We start from the raw sequence: 25,502 nt of genomic DNA on the forward strand, positions 1-25,502 counted from the left end.
TTAGCAGGGCAATGCTCCCTTTCCATCTCCACCCCTCACACACACAAGCATTCAAAATTAGTGGAACCAAGACAGAGAAACAGAAGGAGAACAAAACAATCTATAGGCAGGGGAAGGTTGAACACCTCTTAAACATATGGGCAATGGGTCCTCGCAGAGTGACTCTCAGATAAAGGCACTGTGGGTACATTATCTCAAATGCAGGCTTGTTTTAGAGTAGAGCTATTGAGGTCTGTTGCTTTACCCCCTAGAAAGGTGGAATGTAGATCAAAAAAGCATGTTCTCCAAACATTTCTAATCGTTTCCCATTCTCTTAAAGTTGTGTGCATTTCTCCTGTTTTATTCTTTTATTCTGTCTGTAGAAGACAAATTTCTAGAATACTAGGATTTTTAAGATAGAAATCCTCATTAATTCAGTGATCTGACTTTATAAAGAAACGTGGGCCCTTTGGATTAATTAGTAACTTAATTTATTCACTAAAAATCTTTTGGAGAGCATCGGTGACCTGACATGCCCCCTAGCTTCTGGAAATTGCCAGTAATTCTCTGCATTCCTTGGCTTAGAGATACATCACTCTAATCTCTGTCTCTGTCTTCACATTGTCTTTTTCCCTGTGTGTCTACATACGGCCTTCCCTTCTGTGTCTCCTCTTCTGTCTGTGTCTTCTTTTTTTATAGAGACAATTTCTTGGGATTTGGGGCCCACCCCAATCTGGAATGATTTCATCTCAAGATCCATAATTACACTGGCAAAGATCCTCTTTCTAATAAGGCTGTATTCACCGGTTCTAGGTACACATATCTTTCCAAGGAAGTCAGGGGGAGGGGGATGTCACCATTTAACCCACCCCAGACCATGTCCTGAATTTACCCTTGTTACGCCTAGATTTCAACATCCATGCATTTGTCACTGTCCATTGGTAGGGCTACCTCACGGGGCACTGAGGAGTGATTCAAAGAAATGTCAATCACAGGAGTCCCCATCCTCCAGTATCTAAACTGTGGGAAAATTGGACGTAAAACTCTGTTGTAAAATTACAAATCTTCTCTTTCTGAGTTCCCTGTTTCTGCCAGTGGCTTAAAAATGTGGCATCCTCTCTGACTCTTTTCATTTCCTTTGCATACCTGATGGTTTCTGAAGAGAGAATAGAGAAGTAAAAGGAAGATGGAGGGGAGAAAGCAAAATAGATGCTTTTCTTGCTGGAAACTTAGTCATTCAGATATCTATAACCAGATTTGAAAGCAGGTATAGTTCATACTGTAAGAGATTGACAGGGAAGGAGAGACCATTGCTCTTTCTCCCTTTAGTGGATTTTATCTTAGCTGAAGAGAGAATGTGGAATAAGGTTATAGGTAGAACACAAATTGAGATGGGCAAATGCCAGGACATAACTCTACTAAGGCAAGTGCGTGGATAAAAATACTTCTCAGGTTTTTGCCACTTAGAGCTTCTGCTACCACAGCATATACAATATTACAGACTGGAAATCTGAAGGGAAAAATCTGACTTTTGTTAAGTAAAAACGAGTAACATTTATAAGTAATCAGTAGGTTATTTAGTCAGAGTTAATAACATTTATATGTAACAAATAGTTTATCGTATAGGTTTCCTTTTTGCATAATTTATCCTAGTTTAGTATGGAGTTTGTTTAACACAAAAATCATATATAATTGTAGTAATCAAGTAGCCACTTCAGATATACTACTTGTTGAACATGAGGATGGCCTCTGCCCAAGCCTGTGCTTTTCAAGGCACCACAACCTTCTTAAAATTAAAAAAAAAAGGGGATCTACAATCATGCCAAGAGGAAGTTAGCTTATTGGTTACAAACAATGATTCTGAAATCAGATAGCTTAGGTTCAAATAATAGCACAACCATTTATTTGGACTGGGGCCTTTGGTAAGCTCCTTAACTTCTCAGTTTCCTCATCTGTAAAGCAGTTGTAATAAGACTACACCCTTACAGGATTCATGTGAAGATTAAAAGAGGTAAAAATATATAAAGCTTAAAACAGTGTCTGGAAAGTAAATAACACATTTTAGCTATTCTTTTATTAATGATAGTCCTTATAAAAGCCAGGCAAAGTTGGTATTTATGATACCAGTTTCACAAATAAGGAAACAGGTTCAGAAAGACTAAGTGACTTGGCCAAGGTTAAATTAAAAGATGAAATTCAGACCCTGTTTTTCTCGCCTCAAATCCCATAAAAGTCACTATACCACACTTGTTCTCATTACAACTGTTTTACGTAAGGTATCTGAAGGAATTAGACAACAACTAGCTTTTAATTGGGTGCATCATATGCTTGACGAGTAGGAGTTCAATCAATATGAGAGACTGACGGACTGACAGGCTGGTTGAATATAAACCTGTGATTCTCACCAGGGTGGTTCTCTTGCTGTTACCAGATTTATTCCTGACTGTAGTATTTGTTCATGCTGCCCTCCTCATCTGTATGGTCCTTCTTTCAACCCCTTGTCCTTCCTCCACTTACTTATTCAAATTCTACACAACTATCAAGAGCCTCTGCAAGACGCTACCTCAGTATTTCCCACAACTTAATGAGTGTTGCCAGATATGCGTACCATCTGCACTATTATTTATTTAGTACTTTCTTTCAATTGACGCACTTTTTATTCTTAAATTTGTTTGAAAAGTAAACCATCATAAATGAAAAACCAGTCTGACTTGGCATAAACAGAAGCTAGAAAGTCACTATGATGTAAGCAAAATAAAACAAAATTCTAGTTAGATTTTGTTGCTTGCCAAAGGCTCTGTTGCTTGTCCTTGTTTAAGAAAATAAATCAAATACTTACCTGGAAGGGGAGATACCAGGATCATGAAGGTGGTTTTCCCCCGTCGAGGCTTATCCATAGCACTCTGGATGTGCTGTGCTGACCCCTGTGATTTTCCCAAATGTGGAAAACTCCACTGAATAATTTGTGATTGTTGGGGACTGCATTCTTCCCGCTGTGGGGTGAAAAAAAAATGATAAGCACATGCTACGTATTAATGACATATTTGCATCAAATTAAAATTTTGAAACTTCGTCATTGAAACAAACAAAAAAGCTGAGAAGAAAATAACTTTCTCATTTAGTGTTTCAATCTTATTTAATGCCACTTTCCAGTACTGCCTCATAGAATCTCTCTTACAATGCTATGCATCTCATACTTTGGAAAACACTAATTTATCTGATCACCTATCCTCATTAGTTCTCTTGTGAATGTCACCATTTATCTATGACATTTATTTGGGAACTTAATTACAATGTTTCTTACATGATATTTAATTAGTTTGTATCATTTCATGTGGGCTGATAAAGGAGGAATACTCAGGATAACAAGGTCTTAGTCACAAGTCACAGTTTAGCCAAACCAGAACTCATCTCATGTACAGTGGCTCAGTCAATGCTTTGTTTGGAAGGGGGTGGGGGGTGGAAATAAGAAGGAAAATCTGAATTGGTCCTAGTAAATTATTTTTAAGCAAATCAGAAAAGAATTATATATGGGAATGGCTGTATATATTTTTTCTCCTGGGCCTGTTAATGATAAATCATGTTCTGTGTGTAATTATATACAGCTATATATAGCTGTAAATATAATGGCCTTCATAAGATAAGAATATTTAGCAAAGTTACTTGTTGTATTATTGCTTATTATTTCTGTTTTAAAAGCTGACAGTTTAAGCAAAGTTTAGCTTTGTATTAAATTGTGGATTAAAGTTTAGCATTTCAAAGTTCATTTGCATTTCATAAGACTTCAGTTTCATATTAGAGACAAACTCAACCAAGAAATTTTAAGTTGCCAGCCACCCTGATTAAGGATTTGGTTTTTACTAAACATCTAAGTTTGAGACTAGGTTACACACTTATTTGCTATTTGACTTCACCTACTTCCTTTTCTTAAAAACACATTTGCATTATGAAATTTATAAATAAAAAAAAAACAAGAATAATACTTTAGCCATATTCCATAGGATTCCTCTCTATTAAGATTTTATATCCACAGAACTGAATCCAAATTTGAAAATAGTATGCCATATGAAAACACTTTATTATCTTCAGAATAATACTTCCTTGATTTTAGGATAAAAAGGTATGTGTATTCCAGTATTGATTAAATATTTAAGATTTACAGAATTTTGTCCTTAGAATAATAATATATTCATTCATATATAAAAGTCTGGACCTCTTAAGATTCAATAAAAGGATTTTGAATTTTTTTAAAATAAATTTATTTATTTTTTCTTTGGCCACGTTTGGGTCTTTGTTGCTGCGCGCGGGCTTTTCTCTGTTTGCAGCGAGCAGGGGCTACTCTTCGTTGCTGGGAGTGGGCTTCTCTTGTTGCGGAGCACCGGCTCTAGGTGTGTGGGCTTCAGTAGTTGTGGCACACAGGCTCAGTAGTTGTGGCTCGCAGGCTCTAGAGCGCAGGCTCAGTAGTTGTGGTGCACCGGCTTAGTTACTCTGCAGCATGTGGGATCTCCCTGGACCAGGGTTTGAATCCGTGTCCCCTGCATTGGCAGGCAGATTCTTAACCACTGCGCCACCAGGGAAGGCCGGATTTTGAATTGTTATATGTTATTTTTTTAATATTCAGCTACATCTTTAAGGCACAGTTATTTTTCTTTTGCGTGATATGTCCCTCTAAAATCATTATGCATTTTTAAAAACATCTTTATTGGAGTATAATTGCTTTACAACAGTGAGTTAGTTTCTGCTGTATAAAAAGTGAATCAGCTATACGTATACATATATCCCCATATCCCCTCCCTCTTGCGTCTCCCTCCCAGCCTCCCTATCCCACCCCTCTAGGTGGTCACAAAGCACCGAGCTGATCTCCCTGTGCTACGCGGTTGCTTCCCACTAGCTATCTATTTTACAACTGGTACTGTATATATGTCCGTGCCACTCCCTCACTTGGTCCCAGCTTACCATTCCCCCTCCCTGTGTCCCCAAGTCCATTCTCTCATTATGCATTTTTGAGGGATGAAAAAAATGCAAAAAAGGCTAGTCAGAAGGTTTTGTCTGATATGAGTTTAAAAATTTTTCATTCTCTGTAAAGTCTATCAGCAAGAAGGTTATGACCTGATATTAAAAGCAGGAGGAACAAAAGGTTTGGATTTCATTTGTATTCTAATCCTCTGGCAGCTGATAAATATTTTAACTGCAACTTTCAAATACAACATTATGCCATGTCCAAAAGTATTTTAACTAGTTATCAAAAGTAGGAATTAATTACATAAGCTTTCCACTCAGAACAGTTTAGTGAAAGGAAAAGCTGTCTCTTTGAGTAAAAGAGAATGGACCTTAGAACCAACAGACCTGAATTATAATCACGGTCCTCCCTTTGAGAAAGCAGTTTCACTGCTTTCAACTAATATTTGCAGATCTGCAAAATGGAAATAATAATGTCTTTCTTGTAGACATCAGCAATTAATATATGGAACTGATCATAAGAGTTGCTTGAAAAATAGTAGCTGTGATTATCCAAGCAGGAATATTAAGTAAGGCATTCGTTTTCTCTTAAAAATTGAATTCAAAGAGGTAGAATTAGGTTTATTATTATTACTTTCTACTGTTATTCGTTCATTCCTTATATTTTTACCAGAGACCTGGTAGTAGGCTCTGCGATTACAGCTCTGAGTAAAACAAGAAATCTTTGTCCTCCTGGAGTTACATTCTAACTAACAACAAGCATATTTTTAAAGAATCAATGTCCCTGGAGTGATAAAAGTACTGTTGAGCAGATGAGGTAGAGTGGTGGACTAGAGTGGAGGGAAATGAGGCTTGTGCACCTGGGAGACAATTGTACCGTGCTTTGATCTAAGATGGTGAGGGCAGAGGTGGGTTTGAGGATGCTAGTCAAGAGTTATGAATGGGTAAAGAAGATGTGGTATATAGATACAATGGAATATTACTCAGCCATAAAAAAGAATGAAATACTGCCATTTGCAGCAACATGGATGGACCTAGAGATGATCATGCTAAGTGAAGTAAGTGAGACAGGGAAAGTCTAATATTATACTATTGCTTATATGTGGAATCTAAAACAAAAAGATACAGATGAACTTATTGACAGGAATAGACCCACAGGAATAGACCCACAGACATAGAGAACAAACTTGTGGCTACCAAAGATAAATTAGGAGTTTGGGATTAACATATACATATTACTGTATGTAAAATAGACAACCAACAGGGACTTACTATATAGCACAGGGAATTATACTCAATATTTTGTAATAACATATAAGGGGAAAAAATCTGAAAAAGAATATATATATTATATATATATATATATAAACTGAATTACTATCACTGTGCTGTACACCTGATATTAACACAACATTATAAATCAACTATACTTCAATAAAAAAGAGTTCTGTTTCAGGCATGTTAAATTTGAGATGCTGGTGAGACAGTCAAGTGAAAATACACAGGAAGCAAGTGAATATTTTTAAACTGTCATTATTGGGCTTCTATTTGTTTCAATTTTTTTCTATACTTTTTCATTTGGCAAATCTTGGTTCATGGTGCAAACACTCCAAGTTGTTGAAGTGATCTTTGATTATAATTCTCTCAGGTGATGTTATTTGTAGAAGCTCTTCTGAGCTATATTTACTTTAGAGGAATTCCCTAAGTTTCAGAGGAATCTGTATGAACCATTCTGAATCTTCCTCAGGTCAGGAGATGCACAATATCTTAGTAGGAATATGACACATGGCAGTGCCACTCATGAAGTACCTACCAAAGTTTCGTAGTTGTCTGTGTTATCTAGGCGTATTCAAGATGTGGGGTTGTACTAGGTGCTCCAAAAGAGGATTCAGCAAAATACAGCTCACAGGCCAATCCAGACCCACACCTGTTTTTGTAAATAAAGTTTAATGGGAATACAGCCATACATATTCTTTAGGTATTACGTATAGCTGCATTCACACTACGATGGCAAAGCTGAATAGTCACTAGAGACTTATGACCCACAAAGCTTAAAATACTATTTGGCCCTTTAAGAAAAAGTTGGCTGACCCCTGCTCTGAAGTTTCTTCTAATCAGGAAGCCTCTTGATTTTATGATTTGATGAAAGTAAGTCAGAAATGAGCTAAGATCTATATCTATTTACCCCCTGAAATAATTGTGAGAGTACATTTGATATTCAACATTTAATTTTAGCAATTTTCTTTTCTTTCCTCTAAAGCTGAGATTCAGAGTTCAATCAAAGCCACAGAAACACCAGGTAAGTTAATTTTCTTTCTCTGAAAATATTCCCGGGTAAAATCCCAAGAAAGAGACAAAGTAGATCAATCGGTCTGAGGACAGAGTGAAATAGCACAAAGGAAAACATTACATGGCAACTAAAATATTTAGGAAATCTTGTGTTAAAAAAATGCAGTCCCGGAGAATATACAATGATGTGCCTCAGTGCTCTGGGGCTGGGATGAGTGGAACCAGTTCTGGTAAATGCATAAAGCCTGTGGAATTTTCCTCTGCTCAGAACCTACTGTTCCTGGTCTGTTTCTGTGGTCAGCTTGCCCTCTCTCAGAAGTATAGAGTGTGTGTTTGCTGTCTTCTCTACTTTCTAACAAAGCCTGGTCCTGGCATCCAAAGAGATGATGTTATAAACCACAGTTAACAGCCTAAAATGTTATCACTTAAAGAAGTGCTCATGCTTTGCCATCCTTAGTTTTAAACTGAATAAATTTTGGATGCTGGAGCAACAGAAATTGAAAAAGATTATTGGGCAGAGGAAAATGATAATGTTGAATCTTCCTATTGTTTTGAAATTATAATTGTTTGGGGGATTTTTACCTTCCTACATCCTACCTGGTACTTATATACATGACAAATCTCTTAGGTTCTCAATAATAACCACCTTTGGTATATATAAAATGAGAAATACATGAAGTAAACTTGTAAGATCATGTAACTTTTTAAAAAATTGGAAAAATAAAGCCTTGAAAATTATGAGTGACTCTGATAACATTTTCACAGCAAATGTCCTAAATAATCATCATAGTTTACCTTCAAAGAATTAGAAATGAAAATTATTATGCTTTTAACTTTTCATCATTTATCTTCTACATAATAGATCAAATGAATAAAGAAGTTATTTTTATATTGTTAACTCTATTTCACCTTATCGCCATATTTTTTATTCTTATTTCCATCTACATAGTCTAGAAATGCAACAGAAAAAACATTGGGAAAAACAAAGCAAAACAAAGCATAAATATAGTACATCCAGGCAAAGAGGGTAGCTTTACATTGGCTGGTGCTTTGCACTGTTCTGGAGAAGTCCTGTCCCCCCGCTTCATGGATTGGTTATCAAGGAGAAGTTACAGATGAAAGACAATTGGGAAGCTGACAAAGTGTCAGCTCGTTTTAAGGGGAGACTGAAGCATCTTTTATTTTGTTTAAAATAATGGTATTAACATAATGCCAACTTTAGCTATAATTGATTTTTAAATGTAATAAAAAGCCCATTTAGACTTTAATTTTGAATTATAGAAACTAATGCTCCTAACACAAATAATAGACAAACCACTGATTTGAATAGCAGACTAGAAGGAAATGAGGCTGATTCTATCAGCTGTAGAAAAGTCAGTCTCAAACTTCAGATGTATGCTTTGGCTGAAGACTAAATCCAGATACACTCAAAAAAATTCACAAATATTCACCCATATGATCAAGGAGAGGCATCGTCCTTAAAATAATTAGCATTTTTCTTTTAGGTAAAGTTGAGGTAGACTTCTTGACCACAGAATTATTAGTACTGCTTCCTTCCATAAATATGAGTTAAATATACATTTAATTTTTGACTAGAACATACTGGGTTCTCATGTTTGATACCTTCTTTCAGATTATGCATCTGACTTTAATTTTCTTGAAAAATTATGTTTTTACCACTCTCTTCAAAAACTATTTTTAAGGATCTAGAAATTGTTGATTGTTTTATGTAGGATCTTTTTTTGGAATTCAGGATAAGTAAGGCAACTATATATAAAATGTGAATTATAAGCAACTATACATAGATATGACATTCAATTTTATGTAATAAAGATAAAAGAAAGATAGTCATAGTTAGATGGAAATGATCAGTCAAAGTCAGAAGAAATGTCCATTCATCCCATTCAACAGAGCAAAGGTAGTATGAATGGACAACCGAGTTTAACAATGCTAAGCATGAGGAATTCATGGCCAATATCTAAAGCATGTGGGAAAGTCTAACTTCACCTGACCACTGTAACATACCTGGTGAGACTCCAAATTTTGTATAATCTCCTGCCAAATATACAGAATGGTATATTCAATCAATCACCACTAACTGAGGCATTCAATAAATATTTGTTCTGTTCCATCACACATAGCACTAGCTAAGAGTTTGAGTGTTACATGGAGCCTGCCATTAGGGGTTACTAAAGACTAGTCAATATTATAAATAACTATAATCACTCCAGCAGTCATGTAGGTATAAAGTGATGTGTCATAGATGAGCCTCAGATAACCTTATGCTAAGATCAGAGGAGGAAGAGAGTTTTTTCCCTTTAGCTGCTTTTGTGGTATACATTGGGTGGGAAAAAGCAGGTTAAGAAAGATGAGGAAGGGGTTCATGAAAAAAGCGACCTTCTAGCTGCCAGATTTTTCTACCTACTCATTTTTTTAGCTCTGAATTCAGAGCTAATGAGGAGATAGAAAGACCCACTAAAAAGTGATGAAAAACTGTTTATTCCCCAGAGATATATGCAGCCATCATGTGGCCATTACAACAATTTAAAGCAATGATAGAATTCACTTTTCTTTAGCCTTATCATTTTCTCACAGACAGGCAGAGCTAATAATTTGTCCTTGAAAATGAACCTCTTGATTTCTCTGATAAGAGATCTCAGCTCCAGAGAAAAATGGAACAATATGCCTCAGAGTATTGGGAAAGGAATAAACCATCTGCCCTTAACTTTCTGAAAAGACAACTATATTTGTCAGGGTTTTCCAGAGAAACAGAACAAAAGGAATATATATATATATATATATATATATATATATATATATATAGTATTTGTATATATGCATGGAAATCTCTAAAGAGACTGATTATGAAGAATTGGCTCACGCATTACAGAGTCTGAGAAGTCCTAAGATCTCAGTTGGCAAACTAGAGGCCTGGAAAGGTAGGAGAATGGATGGTATAGTTCTAGTCCGTCCAAAGGGCTGGGGGCCAGGAGAGCAAATGGTGTAAGTTCCAGTCTGAAAGCTGGCAAGCTCAAGACCCAAGAAGAGTCGATATCTCAGTTCAAAGGCAAAGGAAACACTGATATCCCAGCTCAAGGCAATCTGGCAGAAAGAGTTCTTCTTACTCCAGGGAGCCTTTCTGTTCTATACAGACCTTCAACTGATTGGATAAGAGCCACCCTAATGGAGGGTAATCTATTTCACTCAGTCTACTGATCTGAATGTTAATCTCATCCAAAAACACATTCACAGGCACACCCAGAATAATGCTTGACCAAATATCTGAGAACCCCATGGCCAAGTCTAGTTGACACATAAAATATCTCACCACAACATTCTCATAGTCACCAGCACAGCTTGTGAAAGTTCTCATTGTACCCATCTTCTTGACTTTCTCAACTGTGTTTCAGGACCTCAATTGTATTGTAGACATTAATTTTGATGGAAAATCAGAAGCCAGCACAGATAAAAGTCCCATCAAAACTGACTCCTGGCCTTTGGAAAGGAGGGTGCTCTGTCTTGGTTCATTCATTATGCTTGACATCTTACATAATGCCTGGGATTGGTTACTCATCTCTCAGAATTCATATAATGTGAAGCATGAATTATTTTTATACAGAGGATTACTTACCTGAATGTTTGAACTTTGAATGACAGAATCTTTGTTCAGGTAGAACTTTGTTCGGGTAGAACTATTGACAGATACTATTGTTCACGTAGAACGTACTCAAACTAGAAATATACCCATAGCGAAGTGATATCCAGAGTTGTTTTTATTAACTTGGAAATTTTATGCTGTTTGAAAATTAGTTGAGAATAAAATAACTCAGTTATGGAAGGAAAAATATATCAATATTTATGTGATAGGGTCTGGCATAAACTTCCACTTAGGAAATTGTATGAATCTATAAATCTAGGTATGGCTATGTGGGTTCTTCTCTAGTTCAGGGATCTGATAACTCTCTAAGAAGTGCTCAGCCCTGTTCTTGTGGCTCTCTAGTCTACACTGAAAGGTCATAAAAACTCACAGTCTCAACTGATTAGCTAGCCAACACTCACTTTAAGAACCAACACATTTCAATGATATTGCTAAGGGTGTGAGCCCTTCCAATGAGCTCTACAATGTGCTTTATTTAATACACTAGGAATAATTCTGTCTGCTTGTATGTATATGCAGAGTCTGGTTTGGCCTATTGAAGGAAGGAGGTGTTTAGTTTACCTTGGTAGGAAGAATACCTTCTCAATTGGAGCCGAAATTGAAATAGATAATATTTCGTGTAACAAAAATAAGAGGCATGCACTTATAACTCATTCCGACTGAGGAGCAGAGGCCTAGGCAGCACAGAATTGTGGTTGACAGAACAGAGTCTAGAGTTTGCATTCAAACCCCAGCTCTGTGTGACTTTGAGCAAATTATTTATACTCTCTGGGCTTCAGTTTCCACTTTATGGAATGAAAATATTATTAATACAATAGTGAGTGTAAAACACTTAGAACGATGCCTGGCACACAGTGTCCCGTAACTTGAAAATAAAGTCCTTTTTAACATTTTCATGTCCGTGTTTTGGATCGCTTATGCTCACATTCTCAGAAAGCATACGGCACAGGAAGAGTTACACGTTGAAAAGCTTCTCAGTGTTTTCAGGTCGTACTATCCAAATTGTGAATTTCAGGTAAGATGATGTATATATTTTGGGAGAGAGACGAGAACATTCTAAAACTTTCAGAATGCTGAAAAAAAATTTCACTGGTCTCATTGATAATGATACCATTAACAAGTAAGATGAGCTCAACTCACTTGAAACCTGTTGGTTGCACGGCATAATGGAAAGGAAACAGATAGGGTTTTGAGTCATACTTGGCTTATGTCTTAGCCCTTCTATTTATTGCCAGACATGTTACCTTATCTCTCTGAGCCACAGTATCTCTCATCTTTAAAGCACATAATAAAAATGTTTAAGAATAAGGTGAGTTAGCACATATGGAAGTAATTAGCAGTGCCCCATTCATTCTTTGGGCGTTGTATATAATTTTCTGGAAATTAATAACTATTTATATTAAGTCACAAAAGAAAAATATGCCCTCCTTCTTCAACGTATATTTCTACAGAGTTACCTAAAGTAAACAAATCTCTAGTCACAGTTATTACTGGGTTAGAGGATGCTATTACTTCTGGTTAGTTATGCTGATGGCCCAAAGCAAAGTGAAAGAACTTTGAGATAAAAATTGTTTTTGCATAGTTTGAAGTGTACAACTAGGTCAGAAAGTTCAGGTCTGATGAGAGCAGAAATTAATTTTTATCATGTGAAGGCAGAAAAGTTTCCTTTTGTCATTTTGCTCATTAAGTAGATGAGGGGATCCCGTTAAAAGTGAAAATGCAGACTAGCTATAACAAAATCTGAATTGAAAGGAACCCTGACAAGAATCTAAATCTTAAAGCTAGAAGAGACCTCAGGGATCATACCAGCATCTTCCCCTCCCAAAACAGAGAATGGGACCAACCATACTCATAGCATTTATTGACTGGGCCGCTGATGTGCCACTTACTTATATAATAGACCATTTTCCACTCTGATAATGAAAGCCTAGAGTAAACCATGCTCCCTTTCCCTGAGTGTCAGGATGCTGAGAACCAATTCTTATGGCCAACACCAGCAACCATATTGATGCTTGGTATTAACTCTTAGAAGGAGCTTATTTGTTTCTTCCAGTTTCCTTTGTTCTGATTTCTCATTTTTATTTTATTCATCTTATGGCCTATATCATTGCTTAAGCACCTCTAATTCTTTCTGTTAAGAATTAATTTACAAGTAAAATTCAATTAACAATAACATGGTATCTCTTATCTTAATCCTTGACATACTGTTTGTTTTTTTCACATCAATCAACTTTGTGCTGTTCACCTTCCCTGTGAGAGCTCCTTAAATGAAATAACTATCTGATGTACTCTGTTGTATTTCCTTCAGCATCTACTGTTGGACCCAGAGTAGGTGTCTATTTTTTTCTATTACTTCAGAATGAATGAAAAAAATTAATGAGAATGATTTTAAATAAGTACCCATCCTAATATTAAGGCAAAAAAGGAAAACACATGAATTCACTTCCTCCTCAACAATAGTCGTGTCTGCTGCCAAAAAATTTGTTTGTCCGTTCAGCAAAACTTATGGTCGCTACTTGTACACACTCTCTAGCGTTTGGGAAATATCAGTGAGCAAAATAAAGATTCTTGCCCTTGAGGATCTTATATTCTAGTATAAGTATAGACAAACTATAATCAATACACGTATTAATTAACCAAATTATAAAGCAAGGTGGGAGGTGATAAGTGCTATGAGAAAGAGAAGATGTAGAACAGTGTAGAAGGGAGGGATTATGAGTGCCAGAGAGGTGGGGACCATTTTCAGTATTGAAAAAGTGGTCAAGATAAGTCATAAAAAAGGTTTGAGAAAATACAAGAAGGAAGTGAGCCACCTAATACGTGGGGGAAGAGCATCTAAACAGAGCTACAACTTGAGGAGAGGACTGGTGTGTTAAATAAACAGGGCAGGGAGAAAGGCAGGGGATACACCAGGCAGATTACCTAAGATTTGGTGGGTTATTTCAAGGACTGTGATTTTTTTCTGTAAATGGAATGGAAAAACACTGAGGATTTTAAACAGAGGGGTGACATGATCTGACTCATGTTTTATAAGTATAACTCTGATTGCTGAGGAGAGACTGTCAAATGAAGCAAGACTATCTTTTGCAAATTTTCGAGGAGAGAAATGATGGTAGCTTGGACCAGTGTGGTCATAGGGTCATAGGGTGGCATGCAATCTCCAAATTCCAAATATATTTTGGGGATGGAGCCTATACATATTCTTGATGACTGCATTTGGAATAGTATAGAAAGAGATGAATCAAAAATAACTCTGAGGCTTTTGGCCTGAGCAACTGGAAGGAATATCTGCCATCAGCTAAGATAGAAAGGCTGCAGATAGAGCAGAAATTCAAGTTTGGACATGTTGAGTTTCAGATTTCTATTATTTGCCATGATTATGAATCTGAAATTTAGGAAAGAGGTCTAGGCTGGAAGTATAAATTAGGAGATCATTTGCACTGATATCCTATTTAAACCTTGAAATTGACTGAAATCACCAATGAAATTAGTGTAGTTAGACATGAGGACAAAGGACTGCATTCTGGGGCCCTCCAAGACTGAGTCAGAAAGAAGAGACGAAACCAGCCAAGGAGACTGAGAAGAATAAGACATAAGGTAGGAGAAAAACCAGCAGTGTGTGCTCTACTGGAGCCACATGAAGAAAATGTGTTAAGGAGGAGTGAATGAGTTATTGTGACAAGTGCTGGAAAGTTCTTTTTAAAAGTGAGACATGAATCCATCAAATTGCAGTTAGAGACCAGTTCCAATTATTTATAAATAATGAGAAAAATGAATAAGCATTCCGTTCAATTGAATTTAGTCCCTCAAACACATATCAAATGCGTACATATCAAAAAGAAGAACAGGAAACATGGTGAAATGAAAATAGAACACACAGTTTTATTTTCTTTCTCACACTAGAATATTTTATCCTCTACGGCCTCTCACACTTTTTCTCCTGTTAATATCTGTGTATGGTATGCCTTCCTTTAAGGAAGGTTTGAGAAGGCCATCAGGGACTCCTCCAGCTCAAGTCCCTCCTCAGGGAAACCCACGGTTCCCAGGAGCAGACCTGCTTTCATATACTTGCCAGGCTCAATCACTGGCTGGGAGCAGCCCGCAGAAGGTATGGCATCAGCACAAACACAGTGATGGAATTCAGAGAGCAGGTGGGGAACCTCGGTCAATTACACTGTAGTTCGCCTTCCATGAGGTGCATTCTCATAACCACCAGAGGTACCCTGGGACATCAATAAGGTCTTCTGTCTTTAAAACTTCCAATGATTTACCTAGTAATTGGTTAACAGCAAGAGCCAAATGTGTTCCACTGTCAGATGGCAATAGGGTAAATTTGTTTTTTTTTTTTACTTTTTACTTTATATTGGAGTATAGCCAATTAACAATGTTGTGATAGTTTCAGGTGCACAGCAAAGGGACTCAGCCATACATATACATGTATCCATTCTCTCCCAAACTCCCCTCCCATCCAGGCTGCCACATAACATTGAGCAGAGTTCCCTGTGCCATACAGTAGGCCCTTGCTGGTTATCCATTTTAAATATAGCAGTGTGTACATGTCAATCCCAAACTCACTGACTATCCCTTTCCCCCATTTTCCCCCCGGTAACCATAAGTTCGTTCTCTAAGTCTGTTTCTGTTTTGTAAATAAGTTCATTTGTATCATTTCTTTTTAGATTCCGCATATAAGGGATATCACGATATTTCTCTTTCTCTGTCTGACTTACTTCACTCAGTATGAGAATCTCTAGGTCCCTCCATGTTGCTGTGAATGGCGTTGTTTTCATTCTTTTTAATGGCTGAGTAATATTCTTTTGTGTGTGTGTGTATGTGTGTGTGTGTGTGTATATATATACCACATCTTCTTTATGTATTCCTCTATCGAGGGGGATTTAGGTTGCTTCCATGTCTTGGCTATTGTAAACAGTGCTGCAATGAACATTGGGGTGCATGTATCCTTTTGGACCATGTTTTTCTCCAGATATATGCCCAAGAGTGGGATTGCATGGTCACATAGTAGCTCTATTTTTAGTTTTTTAAGAAACCTCCATACTGTTCTCCATAGTGGCTGTACCAATTTACATTCCCACCATCAGTGTAGGAGGGTTCCCTTCTCTCCACACCCTCTCCAGCATTTATTGTTTGTGGATTTTTTGATGATAGTCATTCTAACTGGTGTGAAGTGATACCTCATTGTAGTTTTGATTTGCATTTCTCTAATAATTAGTGGTGTTGACCATCTTTTCATGTGCCTTTTGGCCATCTGTATGTCCTCTTTGGAGAATTGTCTGTTTAGGTCTTTCCACTTTTTGATTGGGTTGTTTGTTTTGAGGATATTAAGCCTCATGAGCTGTTTGTAAATTTTGGAGACTAATCCATCAGGTAAATTTGGGTATACATTATTACAATAGACTTGGTTCTTCAAGTCTCTTTATTACAACAGACTTTATTCTGAGGTCTCTGCCTCAAACAGCCTACTCCAATTTCTGGCCTGAAGTTTGCAAATTAAATTTAAGTCATAACATACCATATCTGCAATTCAATCATCATTACAATCACCAAAAGTCAAGGTCTGAGAGCAAACTGATGTCATCTAAGAACACCATATACTCCAGTTTCTCCAGTTCCTGACTAGATCAAGGAAGCTTCTGAAAACATGTTAAGTGTCTGAAGAGTCATATAGCTTTACACTTAGAATACCTGAGAAAATTAGATAAATTGACTTTGGTGAAAGACACAACTCTCTATTGTAGGTGCCTAATCACAATATAACAATAGGATATTATTATAAAATAATATATAAATTAACATAATTTTATAGTAATTATATATATTATATCCATATCAGTATCCACACTTCTAAGCAATTTAAATTTATTTTTACTCATTTAATTTTCACAATACTATGATGTAGAAAAATTATAATCACCATTTGTAGATGTGGAAACTCAGACACAAAGAGTTTAAGTGCCTTAACTAAGATTCCACAGCAAATAAGTGCTAGAGTCAGATTTGAGCCCGCATACTCAGTCTTCAGAATCATGCTCTCAACCATCCACTGCACCTCTCCTGTACCTCCTCTGCCAATGCCGCCTTAGTAGAACGTGGCATAATACAGTCTCAGTGAAATCCACAGAAATCATAAGCTCTGAACATACCATGGCTCCATCTTAATTGCAGGAAGAAGTACATTAAACTCACAATTTATGAATTCAGCCAAGACCTGTAATTTCATCAATAATAGACAGGGTTTCTCAAACTGTAAGTTAATTCCCATTAGTGGGTCATGACTAGTATTTTTTAAAATGAAGTAAAAGAGACTAGAAAACACCAGAAATCATTCAATGTAATAGAGGTGAAGTGTGTGTATGTGTGTGTGTGTGTGCTGGTTTCAGAGGTGATTTATTAACTAAAGTTTGCGGTTAAAAGAAAAAAAATAAGTCTTTGTTCAAGGAGCCAACCAATCCTCTTTTAAGAAGGGTTAATTCTATTGCCTCCCTGTGGATCATTAGTAATAATGGCACTGGACAGTCAACACGTTTTAACCTTTTAAGGAGGAAAGCTTGGAGTTTCATCTGAACCAGATAGATTATACTCAGAACTGTAGCCGCCACTTAGCCTGTCTATGAGAAGGTAATAAGGTAGAATGTGGAGTCTTGAAAATTAACCCTTGGGAAATCCCACGGGAATTAATGCCATTGGTTATTTAATCAGCCATCTCATTCTCTACCAACACAACTAAAAGACCATTCATCCTCACTGGAACACTTGACACTGGAAAAAGCAACTAAGTACCGAGGTTTGAGCTAGTTCCCACTCTTGTATTTAAGATTCCTTTTTCTGCCTGCTCAGTGCACGAGCCTGACATTTTTCTTTGTTCTTACGGGCATATATCTAGCTTCCTCCCACAGATCTCTTGCCTGGCAAGAACAGAATCTTAACATTATTCTCCCCCCACAAATGTCAAAAATGCATAAGCATGCAGTGCGTGCTGGGCTGTGGGTGAAAAAGAGAGAAAGATACAAGGCAGTCATAGGCAATATCAATTTCTTTCATGCAATTATGCATGGCCTTCACACTCCTAAGGGGGCCATAACTGTAAGAGGTGCCTCTTAGTTTATCCAAGCAGTCAGCTACATCTTACTGCATACCCACTGTGGTCAGAGCTTCGTGCGGTGGATGGTGGGAATTACAGCCTTCACACTCCAGGAGCTTGCAATTCAGTGTAGAGACAAGGCAAACAGGTGTGATTAAAAGATATTACTTCATATTTCAAGAAAAAGAGAATTATTTTTCAAAAAATGTTCAAAATACAAATTACATTTTATTACAGATTCACAAGAATAAACGTTGTACACTTATAAAACATATAATTATCTATGTTTCCTTGAAATTTATGAGTTTTGAATAATAAATTTTTATTTATTATTTTTTTGTTTTAGTCCTCCTGACTAAAGATGGCAAATGTTGACTTATGCAAACAAATAATAATAATCAATTTAAAATTAACATTTGCCATGGTAAAAAGAGCATGGACAGTGGTCGAAATGCATCCAAGCAGCAGTTACTCTAGAAAAGGCATACAACTGTAAACCACTGCTGAGATAAAAAATGAAGGGATCTTCTATTATTGTTTTCCCCAGTTCTTCCAACCAAAGTCTCGATTGCAATCTTTCTCTTTGACCACTAAGAAACGTTATAAAATCTGAAGTCCTGGGTGTTTATGTCCATTTTAAGTATTTATAGTGAAAAGAATCACTATCACTCAAAGTTGTAATATCTAAACTGTGATTAGTGCTTCTGCATTGGTTTGCATTCTTATGGGAGGCAGAACTTCATGCAGTAGGTGATACAGTCTGTAGCCTAAGATGAGAAACTTGCTCACGTTTTTTTGGCCAGTTCTTGAAGGTATACTACTAACACCCAAGTTTTCTCATTCAAAATCTAATCATCTCTACAGGAGGAGATAGAATGAACTCATGATTTAATGTATAATTGTATGTATCCCATTATTCAACAATAAGCAGTTTTTTACAGATCATCAGAAATGCAAATTGTTTGAATCTGCAAAGAAATCCAGTAAGAAGAGCAAATACTATCATCTGACGCTACATTTATCATTTTCCTACAGTTAACACTCTACAACCAGATGCGTCACCTTCCAGAATCCCTACATTATCCTCAGTATCAGTAACAATTCTGGAAAACATCTCCCAGTCTCAAGGTATGACTTCTGTGTGTATGAGTGGAAGCTTGCTTCGCCTGACCCCTCCTCACCAAGAAAACCTCACCCATTTAAAAAACAGCTTATTGAGGTATAATTTATACACAACAAAACTACACATCCTCAAACAAGGGAGGGGACACGAGGAAACTTTTGGAGGTGATGACTCTGTCTAGTACCTTGACTGTGGGTATGGTTTCATGGGTATATGCATGTGTCCAAACTCATCAGATTGTATACATTAACTCCCTACCAATCTTGAGTCATGAAACAGAAATCTTTCAGAATGAGATAAAATGTTTTCACTCCAAGACTCATACCTATAAATCACAGAGGCTTACCTAAACGGGGAGTGGGGGAGGTGGGGGGAGGAGTGTGAGAATTGGCACACATTAACCAAAGGTGACTTTTTTTCTTTCTTAAAATAATAGGCACTGAGAACGCAAAAAATGCAAGCTCTTCTTCAACCAGCCCCTCTTATTCCAGTGAGTAATACGTGCGTCTTCATTCAAGGCAGTAGAACTGCAGAAAGTTTGAATGTTACCAATAAGGGAAGGGATTCAACTACAGACAGCCTTTTCTCAACTTTACTGAACCTGCAATCCCATTATAATCCTATATAATTGCCACCTGCTTTGAAAGTTTCCTCCCATTGAGTCTGGTTTTAATAAATACACTTTGGGGATTTTTTTTTTTTTTTCTCACCTTAGTGCTAAGCAGCTACCACCAGGGGTCAAGGTGAATTGATGGGACTAATCTCTGATAAGCCAAAGTGCATGGGCAGAGATTCCATAAAAATGAATTTTCACCTTTACAAAACTTTATCTTAATGTTAAAAATGGCCTTTTAAGAAAAGTTCCATTTTAGCAAAAACATATATATGTCAGCCACTGTTTATGCTAGGACTGAATAGAGAATATTCATTAATTGCCCTGAAAATTAAGAATAAGATGAATATATATGAAGCTGTGATAATAAAAGATTATCTTAGGCTTAGGTAAAGTCATTCCAGTCAATAAGTCAGTATTGCATTTATTGAGCTGCTGATTCATGCCATCTTCATTTTGGGAGGCACTAATGATCTCATGTAAGGTCTAATATGAACCCAGCAGAACTTACTTAAAACAAATATTTAACCATAACAGTGAAGTGTAACCCACCCTACAAATGAATCTCCTAGCTATTCTCAATCCCCCGGTAAATATAAGGAGTACATATGCCAGCAGATGAGAACACCTAACTAAATAGTAACTATAACATCTATATCTCTACTTACATCCCTATGACAGCTTTTTCCTTTCTTCACTCTTGTTTTAACCTGGGAAATGACTGTCAGAAAAGAAGGCAGATGCTAAAACAAACAAACAAACAACAAAACCCTTCTTTTGATGAGAACAGCAAAAACTCACCCTAGTTTACTGTAGCAACACCACTCCCCCAAGCAGACATTCACAAATACACACATGCTTATCTTTCTTGGACCATACTGTTCCACCATGATATCCATCAATATCCACTTATGTTATTGTATGCCTTTTTAGTCCTAAGATATTTTTACAGAAAGATATTAGTGATTTTTTTTTAAGAAGCCAGCTTTATGACTAGAGCATTTCCACTAGAACCAGTAGAGGATATATATTTCTTTTTCTTCCAGTTTTATTGAGATATAATTGACATACAGCACTGCATAAGTTTTAGGTGTACAGCATAATGATTTGACTTACATACATCATGAAACTTATCACAATAAGTTAGTGAACATCCATCACCTCATATGGATACAAAATTAAAGAAATAGAAAAATGTTTTTTCTTGTGATGAGAACTCTGGGGACTTGCTCTCTTAACAACTTTCATATGTAACATACAACAGAGTTAATTCTATTTATCATGTTATACATTAAAACCCTAGTTTTATTTATCTTATAATTGGAAGTTTGTGCCTTCTCAATGCCTTCATCCAAGCTATGTATTAGTAACTTCACTATAAACTAGTAAAGAATATAAAGTGTGAATATGGTTCTGACCATAGTGGACAGCTTCTTCCCGGCCAGTCTCCCACCTCCTCATTCCTTCAGTCACCAGGAAAGTGGGAACTGTCTTCCTTAGGTTTGGAGTTTTATTTCAGAAAGGCTACAAGACTGACATCAAGTGGATACATCAGAAATGACAACTAAGGCAAAACCCAGGAATCAGATAATTATCTTCTTTGCTTAAAAAAAAAAATCTTCTTTTAAATAAAATGATGTTTAAAGAAGAAAGGAAGCATACATGCTTCTCCTCAGTTCATGAATGATTTGTTGTGAAATTCAATAGCCACTCTAACTGACAATGTCTCCAATACTTTTTAGGTATCATTTTGCCTGTGGTTATTGCTTTGATTGCAATAACACTTTCAGTCTTTGCTTTGGTGGGTTTGTATCGAATGTGCTGGAAGACAGACCCAGGTAGGTAACAGTGTCTTGTTTCATTTTGTTTTCCTAAAAGGAGAATAAACATGCTCAGTCTAAACTTGAATTTAAACTCTTAAGAGGAGAGAGGCATTATACACAGAAACAAACTGCTGTATTGCTTGATCACAGAGGTAGAGGGAAAGGGGCAGAGAAATCCATTGAATGCCGGTGAAGGTAAGGAGTAGAAATTAGCTACTAATGGCAGATAATATCAAATATGGACACATTTTTTTAAAATGAAAAGGCCCTGGTTTTGTGGGTGGTCAGGGGAATACGGTAGTAAAGAAGGCATAAAGTGACATGCGTTAACTATAGCGAAGATTTGTTCCATTTCCGTGTAACAGAGAATAAAGGGAAGTATCGCTAAGAATTTCCCTTTGGGACCCATAATTTCAAGAAGAGTGTTTTGTGACTTTCTTCCCTCCTGGGAGGCACAGCTTCCTTCCTATGAAGGTGTCTTCCACAACTGTGTGTTCTGCTAATTGAATCAGTTCCTCAGGATTGAACGCTATTGCAATTTTTAGAGGGATTCTAGTCCAACAATTCTTTATTATCCTCCTTAATCTCTCCATTAGCTTTGGAAAGTCTTTCTTCTTTCATTTAAAATGACACTGCCTTGTTTTACATCCTCACTCTTTTTCTTCTTTTTGCTGCTTCATCTTCTTCCCGCTGCCTCTTGAATATTTATGATTCCCATAATGGCATTACATTTTAAAGTCTTTTTTAAAATAAACTTTTAAATCTTAGGATAGATTTAGATTTACAGAAAAGTTGTGAAGATAGGTAGAGAGTTCCCCTCTACCCTTATGATTAATATCTTACATTAGTATGGTATATTTGTCACAATTAATTGACCAAAATTGATACTAAAGTTATAACTTTAGTTATAAAGTCCCGACTTTATTGAGATTTCTTTTGGTCTTTATTCAGTCTTTTTTCTGTTCCAGGAACTTGAGGTCTCTTTTTATTTCATGCTTCCTCTGAATCCCCCTCCAGTTCCTGGGAACTCGCCTATGTTATCTTAAACTTCAATCTGTCTTTCCATTTCAGACACCTTCCTGGTTGTATAATGTAGTGCCATGTATTCTGCTTCATCCATGTTATTCCTTCCCTTGGAATGTTCAGCCCCCTGCTTAACTTTTATAACACACCTTAACTTTTATAACACACCTAATCTCCATCTTATCCATTAGGATCTAGCTTAAAAACAAACTTAATCCATATTTTTTCAACACCCCATCTCTTTAAGCAGAGTGGAGTGTTCTATTACTTCTAATTCCACAGAATTTAATGATAGTATTCATCACACTATAATATAGTTACTTCTCTATAAGCCTGCTTCCCCTGAAAGTCAAACATCTTATTCTGTCCAGGCTGCTGTAACAAAAATGCCATAGATCAGGTGGCTTAAACAACAAACATTTATTTCTCACAGTTCCCAAGGCTGACAAGTTCAACCAACACACCATCAGATTTGACGTCTGATGAGCGCACTCTTCCTGGTTTTCAGATCTGCCTGTGTCTTCTTGTGGCAGAGGGGACAAGAGAATTCTCTGGGGTCTCTTTCATAAGGGCACTAAGCCATTCCTAAGGACTCTGCCCTCCTGACCTAATCACTTTCCAAAGGCCCAGCATCCTAATACCATCACATTGGGCATTAAGATGTAACATATGAATTTTGAGGGGACACAAACATTCAGTCCATAACTTGAGGCAACCCCTCCAAGTCACAAACTACGTATGACTCACATGGCATTGTGCATAACAAATAGCAGAGAGAGCCTTATGTACGCTTGTTGAGTTAAATTTTGTAATTTTCAGTAAAATAGAACCTTTCTTTTCCTCACTTTAATTCTAAACAGTTCACTAACAGAACTCTACCTAAGTCTCATATACTGTTAAAAAGTAAAAATGAACCATTTTTATGAGCCACGCTCTTCTTTGTTTACCCCATGGACAATGTGCCCCCAGGACACTAATGGATGCTGTTCCTGAGGCCAATCCCTGACTGTGCAGGGCACGGACAGTTTGGCACCTGAGCAAGACAGTGCAAGGGAAAGTAACGATATGAAAACAGCAGTGTTCATTTTAGCTCTTGCTGTAAAATAAGAAGAAAACAAATCAACGTCTTTCCCTCTGGGAGTTAGTGAATAAACTTCTTAATAAAGTCTGAAATACGTTTCCTCACTCAGTTTCCAGAGGGGAAATAGCGTTTTTATAAATCAGTTTAATTTCTCTAAGTTTCTAAAGCACCAATCCTATCTTTTATGGGAACTCACCCAATCTAGTTGAAGCCAGTGGGTGTTGAGTATACAGGATAGGGAAAAAAACTGTGGGCTAAATCCATCAGTAAAAATACCCTGTAGTGAAAAACTGCTTTGCATAGGAAGATTTGCAAATAAGTTATTTGAAAAGTTGACACTTCCTATTAAGGGGGACTTTATAGGTGAACTGGATTGTTGTTAAAACCCTACTGATGGTAGGGAAGATGAAGTTAGATCTAGTTGGTGAACAGCATACCGTGCCATGAATTAAATTCTAGGGATTAAGATTCATGTTGGAGTAGCTTAGCCAAGGTGACAGAAATAGCCAAAATTTTCGTGGAAATCAACGTCTTTATAAAACAATGATGGTCAAAGTCAAGAGAATGATATCCAAAAGGCATATCCTGATACGAGCTACCTTAGAGATGAAAAGAAATCCAAGAGATGGGAGCCGAGCCATGGAATAAAATCACAGCAAAATCCGGAATAAAGCAAGGCCCTTAAGTGATTACATTAAATATTTTGCCTAATAGGCCACAGGTCAATGCATGGTTTGACCAGCATGATCTGCTCCCGAGAGGCCATGCTCTCGTGCAGAATGAATCACTCTGTGTTCTCACGAGCCCGGCTTGCTTTCTACCGACCTCGTGGAACAGCCTGGCAAAGCGGACAGAAGATTAGTTACAGTTAGTAGGCTCAGTGACATTTTGTAGGGCACTTCTGAGAAGCTGAAGCCGTGGGCTTCAGATGCAATTAGAAGCAATATCGGCATCGTGGCTCACCACAGATACAGAGATTTAGGTCCCCAGAGAGAGCAACATATAAAGAAAAGCCAAAAAGTCAATTCTTTGTTTTAAGAAGGTAATTCAATACTCTGAGAAGAATTTGTTTCCAGAGATACTGAAACCTTTTTTGGTGTCTGTGGGATGTACAATAATGGATAATAGTTCCACACAGTGATACGAAACTATAAGATTAAAATTAGTCCAGAGCTAAGTTCAGTGGAGTTGGCCTACTTGAGACTATACCATGAATGTATTAGCTGTGACTGAGGAATGAGTAGTCACCACGTCTGAGGAAATGGTCAGTGGGGCGGGGAATGGGGCGAGAGACTGAAAAGTTAAAAATTGGCTTTAGAGACATCTTTGAGCAGAAAGTGGCAGGGGTCTCAGGTTTTTTGCAGCTAAGCTCCTCACAGCTCTAATAACAATTCCCTCCTCTCCTAGGCACACCTGAAAATGGAAATGACCAGTAAGTAATGCTGCATCATTGTTTTCTTCTAGAAGCTCTGACCCTGTCATTTATATAGAGGAAAGTATTGATCCTCTACTCATACTTCTTCGGGTTTTTCAAGCATTTTGCAGAAGGCATAGTATATGGGGTTTGGCTACCTATTTGTCAGAGAGCTCTCAAGTATGAGAAATTCAACTGAGAAATTCCAACAACTGGCTCTTAAGCTTGGGTAAAGTGGTAAAATCAGAAATCAAAAGTTGCCAAAAAAATCATAGAAAAACATAGCTAGAGTTTTAAAATAGTTTTCCCATTGAAATTTTCAATATGCTTCTCACAATTAGGGAAAAATCATGCCTGCACCTTGAGACAGCTCTGAGTGGCTTTACTTTAACAACAGATGGTTATTTTGCTTCAACTTTACTAAAACAAACAAAGCAGTTGTTA

At 37.0% G+C, this 25,502-nt stretch overlaps 1 protein-coding gene and 1 non-coding gene across 3 annotated transcripts in view; both read left to right on the forward strand.

Annotated features, from left to right (window-relative positions):
* EMCN (endomucin) overlaps nt 1-25,502 on the forward strand; it is a 93,560-nt gene that overhangs the window by 54,177 nt on the left and 13,881 nt on the right. For both annotated transcript variants that reach the window (XR_004350148.1, XM_032633602.1), the window contains exons 5-9: nt 7,199-7,237; nt 19,017-19,109; nt 19,541-19,594; nt 21,460-21,555; nt 25,052-25,076. Coding sequence is in view for 1 of the 2 variants with exons in the window: in XM_032633602.1 (XP_032489493.1) it covers nt 7,199-7,237; nt 19,017-19,109; nt 19,541-19,594; nt 21,460-21,555; nt 25,052-25,076 (307 nt within the window). In the remaining variant the exon portion in view is untranslated. The remainder of the gene's footprint in view (nt 1-7,198; nt 7,238-19,016; nt 19,110-19,540; nt 19,595-21,459; nt 21,556-25,051; nt 25,077-25,502) is intronic.
* Nucleotides 2,811-2,973, forward strand: LOC116754876. Its single transcript, XR_004350205.1, has one exon. It is a non-coding gene; the product is annotated as a U1 spliceosomal RNA (small nuclear RNA).

Source organism: Phocoena sinus, chromosome 5 (assembly GCF_008692025.1).
Source record: "Phocoena sinus isolate mPhoSin1 chromosome 5, mPhoSin1.pri, whole genome shotgun sequence".
NCBI lineage: Eukaryota > Metazoa > Chordata > Mammalia > Artiodactyla > Phocoenidae > Phocoena > Phocoena sinus.